The following is a 7,487-nucleotide window of genomic DNA, read 5'->3' on the forward strand; positions in this document are numbered from 1 at the left end:
ATAGCCACAGCAAAAATTAAATAAAATAAGCAAAACAAGAAAGAAGATCTTCCTATTCTCTGCTTGGAAAAATATTTATTTGTCTGGTTATATGACAAACACAGTATTTCACTCAGTTGAAGTTTTTTAATTGAGCTGCACTGGGAAAACTAGAATGCTGATGTACATGTGGAATAATACAAAATAAAAAAAAAAATCAAAACAAGGGATTTCAAAACAGATAGACTTTTATGCTGTATAGGCTTCTTGTGCACAGGTTTGTCTTCAGAGATCCTGATCCAGAAACTCAGACGTGCTCATGTGTGTCTCTAAAGAGCACATCATGTGTCTGGGAGGAGTTGAGCTGAGGTGGGGGCATGTGAGGGGAGCATTTAGCTCACTTTTCCCCTGTGTGAGCTGTCATTCTCGCCTCACACAGCTGTGGAAATGAGATAAAACTGAGCTGCCACTTTAGGAAGCTCTCACTCACTCAGCCAGAAACCTCTGAAGTACAAACGTTTGGTGACTCGTCATTGCGCTGGATGGCAGCTGGATCCTGCAACCAAAGGGGGGATCAACAGGTGGAGGGAATGAAGATTTGATTTTTGCAGGGTGTGGATTTTTTTTTTTTTTTTTTTAGAGCAGAAGTATTTTTGATTTGACTGTTCGACTCTTTTATTTTTTCATTTAAACTTAAGACATTTTGAAGAAGACTACACTGAAGATAAACACACCTCTGAAGAGACTATGAATGTGCTGTCAAACCCAGTGATCAGGGCCCAGGAGCAGTCTCTGGCTCTGTGTGGCCCCGGCTCTGTCCAGGATTTACCCCACTGCCCTCCAGGGTTCAACCTGAGCTCCCGCCTGAACCCAGCACCCATGCTTGGCCTCCAGAGTGGGCAAAGATCGACCAAACCTCAGAGGGAGCTGAGCCCTGAGGAGCAGCAGGAGCTCAGGAGGAAGATCAACAGCAGGGAGCGGAAGCGGATGCAGGACTTGAACATCGCCATGGATGCCCTGAGGGAGGTCATGGTGCCTTATGCCTCCTCGCCGTCCTCCGCCTCCTCCTCTCAATCCCACCAGCCCGGAGCGCCTGCAGGCCGACGGCTCTCCAAGATCTCCACCCTGGTTCTGGCCAGGAACTACATCCTCCTGTTGGGGTCGTCCCTGCAGGAGATGCGGCGGCTGCTGGGGGAGGTGAGTGTGGGGATGGGGGTGAACGCAGGGCCGGTCCCCCGACTGCTGCTCACAGGAGGGTGGCCCCTCATCTCTGGCCCCAGTCAGCTCCTCCTCACGCAGGAGTCCCTCCTCACCTCAGCAGCCTCCTCCACCTCCTCCTCTTCCTCCTCTTCATCGTCCTCTGCTGGTAAATGTCCCCTGTTGTCCCCGGGCCCAATGGAGGCCTCACTCGCCCCTGTGCAATGGAGCTCTGCAGGGGGCTCAGGAGGTCCCCTGTGCCCCTGTGGAGTCTGCAGACTACCCAGATTTAGCCATCCTACTCCGGCCCCAAGATTCCCAAAGTGACACCTTGAAGCTGAAGTTGAAGACTGGACTGATGACTGTTATGTGAATGCAAAAATTTTTATATAAAAATTGTTATTTAACATTTTTAACACATTTACTGCAATTAATCATGATTATTTTTAAACCCAGTGGATCTATGCATTCTGTAGGTGGTAAGCGAGTTTCTTTACTAAGTCAATCTAATAATCCCATTTTTGTTTCAGGGATGACTTGCATTTTACTTCTCTTATATCACCAACAGAGAAACACTTTGATAACTCTTGTCTAGAGTGTAAGCTGTAATCACTTGTCCATGTTGCATTTGAGTCCACAGTGTGATTCTTGTGTTGTTGCTTTTGAGTGACAGATGTGACAATTTTATGGAGTAAACATTTGGAGAGGGCTCAGATCAAGGACTCATATGAAATAAAAATGATGTAGTTTTTTCAATTGCTAACATACTGTCAAAAGTCTTCACATGGTCAGTTAAACAAAAGTTTATGTTGACCAAACTGGGGATCATCTTTCATCACATTCACACAAAATGAATTGAATGACCACATTTACCAAAATCCAGGAACTCTTTTTTTCTCATTCATACTCCACCACCTGAAAAAACAAAACTGTTTCAAACACATACAAGACAGAATTGATGACAGTCTCATTAGTAAACACACAAAAAGGGAAAGCTACTGGTTTTGTTTGGATCAAGGTTGGTGGGTTGGTGGACAGGGAGAATTACAGTGGTGTAATTATTCTATTTCAGCAGCCCTGGAATTTTAAGAATTTGTTTTTAAGTTTCAAGGATTTATTTTTTACATGTAAATTACTATATGCAAAGATATAGAAATAATAAAGGATAATGAAGCAAATTGCGTCTGATTCATTCTTGTCACATTTTATTTAGTACAGTCAGTGAAGTCAAAAGGTGTTATTCTTACTCTATTCTATGAAGAAATAATGACAAATGTGAAAAAAAAAAAATCTTTTAAACTTCAAAGATGAAAAAATCTGATTAATATAATGCTCTCCATTGTTTTTAAGTCATTGTGTTATGATTGAATGCTTTCTGATTGAGAACTGTTGCCAGATTAGTTATGATACAACAAGCTTATTTTGAAACATGTATTACAGTTTTTGACAACTGCTAAGACACTTTTTCTTGAAACCTTCCACTGTCTTCTCAAAACTCACAAAATGAAATATTCAAACTACATTTAAAAAAACCTCTCTCTGGCAAAATCAAACTGTTTTCAGATCAGCCAGTCCTTATATAAACACTGCTGAGCAGTCATTACACACTACAGTAAAGAAGACGGAGAACACAGTGTTCAGAGCATGTAGCTACAGAAAAAAAAAATCAGTGTATTAAATTCATATTCACAGCTTGGTACAGAAAATAGTGTATACTGTACATACTTCGATTAATTCAGTGATGAAGATAACAGATTCCTTCTGCCTCAGTCTCCCATTTTTGTACTGTGTCAGACCAGAGATCTTACAGTTTTTTTTTACAACTGCTTAAGCACAATTTTGAAAACAGAGCTCATTTTGTCAAAACACCACACCCACCACACATGCACCACATGTGGAGACAAAATAGAAGGTATGAATTACACTCAGCTTCTGAGCTACAGTGTTCTGGTATTAGAGAAAAGTTGTTTTTCACCTGTGTTCATGTCAAAATGTGGTCAAATCACATCAGATAAATTTGGTCCTCATCTTCTTTGTTCATATCCTCAAATTGTGTTGCAGACAAGTACACTCACCTGTTGCCTTTTAATAGTTGTCGTGCCTAATTGGTGAGTTTACAATTAAACACCTGACTGTCTGTGCACCTGACAGCCATGTTTGATCCATTAATTGAATTGTGTGATATTTTGAAAGGCAGTGCTTTGAAAGGGCAAAGAAGTGACATCATATTAGATTTCTGTGTCTAATGTAGAGAAGCGTGTTTAGTGATTTGAAAAACAGTGTTTTGTTTGAAGCTGAGAATGTTCTTATAGTTGTGCACATCTGGGCTGAGGTTTTGATCATTGAGTGTCAGGTTTCACTAACTGTGTGTTATTTTTAACATCAGTGTGCAAGCAATCGTAAAAAAATGAAAAACAAAACTGTAATCCACATCACAAGCAACATTTTCCCTTGCAAGACAATGAGGTGAAAACTCCCTGTGCTGGATGAAGACAAAACTCCAAGCCTATCACTGCAGGCCAGGTCACCTGTAGATGTATGTGCAGTGTTTTGCAAGAAGTGTGATTTACATACAAATGAAAACTCAGTTTATGGTAGAAATTGCACTTGCAATGTTGCAGACTTGTTTTAGAAATTTAAACGTTTCAGATTTCAGCAACTGCATTTAAAATTCCAATTTTTGTGCATAAACAATTGTAGAAAACTGTAATTCACACCATTAGAAACAAATGTGAAGAATTTTGAGTCATGTGTAAATGACGACAGTGTTGTAATTGTGTTCAGCTTCTACCATCCATGTGCAACATTTTGCAGCAGAAGTGCAAAATGTGCCTTAGCAAGTTAAAATGTGAGTTTTGCCAAAAGAGCGAACAATTCAATAAATGAGTTGAGCAAAGTCCTGAACTGTTGACTGCTCCAGTGGAGATTACAGGTGAGAATTTGTGTAACTGAGTGAATGTAATCAGGTGATTCTCAGTAACATATGCCTGGATAAATGAGAAAGGAAGAAAACAGTTCCTACATGAAACTGCTAACAGCAAGGTCTGTGGATAATCTTAAGTAACTGGGTTATGATAACTGGAAAGACAAACTACTATTGAGGTTTTTGGCACCTTGGGCACCACATGCCGAGTCCCCTCTAGTCCCATTATGTTCAAAAGAAGACAGACATTTCTACAGTCTATAAAGTTCCAAAAATGTCATGAAAGTTATAATATTCTATTTCTCCCTATAGATGTTTCATCTAATTACCGTTGTTTTTCGAAAACAGGCGATAATGAACGACCAATAGATGTCTCACTGTCATCACATCTAAAACCCTCCCATAGCTGCCAGTAGTCCCTCCTAGAGGACACTGATTGGCTGTACCACTTTTGGTGCAGACACAAACGGATAACTTGAAGCCTAGCAAGATGCATTCTCAAGACCCCGGACCCCAGTTTGAAAACGTCGATTCCACAAGTTGACTCGACAAAAACTAAACCAATGGCAAAACACCATGAAGCTTTCTGTCACATTTTGCTTTCATTTGCGTAAAATTTGAATTTCAACTTTTGACCACCCTGTTCTCTCTGGTGAGGACTACATTGATTTCTACCCCAAAATACCTCGAGAAGTGAGTCTCTCATAGAAAATGAATGGAGGCAAACTTCTCCTAGTGCCGCACCACATCTATTGGGTCTTCAGTGTCGATGGTGACGAGAAGTTGAGCTGAAAAGCTTCTTGCACCCTCCACACCGCCCAAAAATAGTGAAACAGTCCTCATCTCTCCCCCTATTCATCGCCCCAACAAGCAAAAGATCAAAACCCACCCGTGTAATTACTGCTCCGCAGAATGGAGGCCTTTTGATTATTAGCCCCCTCTCTCTCATCCATCCTCAAATTCTTGATGTTTTTCTGTGTTGAGGAGCCGGGATGGGTGATTTGGTGCTACTCATTACACTCACTCAACAATATGTTCAAACGCCCAGAAAATGTGTCGCGCTGAATGGGGTTCACTCCTGCAAACTCGCCACCCCTCTGGAAGAAAGCAGGCAGCCTCATTCTGAGCGAGAATAAGAGGCACTGGTAGGAGGGAGGATATTCTCAGCCACAACCTGGCCCTTAGCACTGCCTGCATGAATAATAATAATGAAAATAATCATAATCATAATGCTGATAAAATACTCAAAATAATTGCTACCCCGGAATAAGAGGATTATGGAGGGTAGATATGTGAATAGTGGCCGGTGAAAGGACGGGAATCTATTAGCATCAGGGAGGACAAAAGAGGAGCTGGATGCCATTAAGTGAGATTAAGCTAAATAAGGCTTGATTTTCCTACAAGGAAAAAGGAGGAAGGAGAGAGTGAAGGAGGAGAGGAGGGGGAGGAAAGGAGAGCCTGATTCATAGATCAAAGTAAGATGGCCAAACTTCACGTCTTTCATTTACATATAGCTGCTTTATCTCTGGAGGGATTAGCTACCTTGCTATTTTCTCCGGGTTGCTCTCTATTCTGCCACTTTTGCTCACCATCCATTTCCTCCTGCTCTCAGGATGGTTCAGCCCTTCTTCTTTTCTCTCTTTTTTTAAGTTTGCCTCCTTAATTTCTCCCCCCTCTCATTCTCTGCTCATTCTCTCTGTTCCTCCAAGAGGCTCTCACTTTCTCCTGTTTGGTGCTTTCATTGTTGCAGCGACGCAGGGGTCTGGTCAGGCTTTGTGTTAGCACTTTAACTCATCTCCATTTCATCACTGTTGTTCAATGGGGCGAGGAGAGCTCGTAAGACAATGCACGCACGCACGCACTCATGCACACATGCAAGCACACGCACACACACACACACGCCCCCATTCATGCACACACGCACACACACACACACAGACACATACACGCAGGCGCACGCACGCACACACACATGGACACCCTGTTCACTGTAGACAACCACCAGAAAAGTAGACTTAGCACTGAATGCCTCTTACTCTCATTAAAACCATAGCACATGCAAAACCTGTCAGTGTTTTCTAGAAACATTACTTTTCCTTCTACCTGATCAGATAAAAAGTCTGGGTGAGATTAAAATCTTTTTAAAAACCCTAACAAGACTTAAACAGGATAAATACAAAGCAGATATAGACAAGTGTCAAATGGTACATAATAGTATAAATAGCCCAATACAGAGTAATATTCACAAACAAGTATGAGTTACCAAAACAATGTAAAGTAGTAAAATAAAAAGCTGATATTACTGTAAACACAATTTGTAATATCATTTACAGTACCTTGAATTCACTGGTGATCACCTTAAGTCAATATGAAGTGACTGGGGAGCACAAGGACACATACGATGATTGAAAGAGTGAAAAATATAGAACTGAATGAATGACAACAAAGTTACCTTTAGCTAGTAGCTTAAAAAAAATCCTATTATGGTGAAATGTTTTGTTCTTGTTGATAGTCCAGTGTGTTTAAACCACCCATGCCGGTTTTAATATGGACTTATTATTTATTATATTCACATTGGATATTGACATTTGCCTTAAGTGTACTGTATCTTAGAACACTGTCAATAAATACAACTCAATGAATGGATTTTCAGACTGATCTAATATCGACCATCTGGCATCCTGATACTGAAATCTAATGAAGAAAGCACCTCTCTGTTTTGTGTTTTTTCATTCTTTGTTTCTACCTCATCATTTATTTTCATGTATTTGTACACTTCATCACATACTTTTGAATATTTACTCTCCTGTCAGATATAAGTACTTGCATACAGATTTCTACCTCTCAGTAAATCATCAGCTGTACAGAATAAGCGGGGGGGGGGGGGGGGGCGTGATGCCAAACTGCCTCCACAAAAGTGGGGTTTTTAGACCTACAAATATTTGCTAGCACACATGTTGCTACATATCTACTTCTGAAAAACACTGTTATATCTTCATCTATCCATTTGAATTTCAGCATGTTGTTGTGTGTTCAACCAGTCACTTTATCCTCCAACATGTGTCTCTAATGTGGACGGTACACATTGTTTTGCACTGTCCCCTCTTCTGCAGCCTCTCATCTCAGAGTGTTGTTTGCCTGCAGCCTTTGTCGTACTGTTTCATAGCACTTAACCAGTCAACGTGGGGAGTCCTTGGCTTAGGAAGTCCTGAGCCATAAATTTCATCTCCACAATGAACAGAGCACAGGGGCTGGTCAGGACCCCCATTTACTTTCTAACCCAGCTTTTATTCATTCCCTCCCTAAATAACATCAGGCCCTCCTGTGCTGTCCCACCCTGAAATTCCCGATCCCCTCTGTCACCCCTTCTTTCTCAGACCGAGCCGAT

General features: G+C 41.2%; 1 protein-coding gene across 1 annotated transcript; it reads left to right on the forward strand.

Moving 5' to 3' along the window:
- Nucleotides 1-680: 680 nt before the first annotated feature.
- olig1 (oligodendrocyte transcription factor 1) lies at nucleotides 681-1,748 on the forward strand. Its single transcript, XM_084724041.1, has one exon. The coding sequence runs from the start codon at nucleotides 727-729 to the stop codon at nucleotides 1,501-1,503; it is 777 nt and encodes a 258-aa protein (XP_084580167.1). The 5' UTR covers nucleotides 681-726; the 3' UTR covers nucleotides 1,504-1,748.
- The last annotated feature ends 5,739 nt before the right edge of the window (nucleotides 1,749-7,487 follow it).

This window comes from Lutjanus erythropterus, chromosome 8 (genome assembly GCF_056507025.1).
Source record: "Lutjanus erythropterus isolate fLutEry1 chromosome 8, fLutEry1.hap2, whole genome shotgun sequence".
NCBI lineage: Eukaryota > Metazoa > Chordata > Actinopteri > Lutjaniformes > Lutjanidae > Lutjanus > Lutjanus erythropterus.

Bases quoted from the DNA above. Each gene is read 5' to 3' on its own strand.
- olig1 (XM_084724041.1), top strand. From the start codon at position 727: ATGAATGTGCTGTCAAACCCAGTGATCAGGGCCCAGGAGCAGTCTCTG.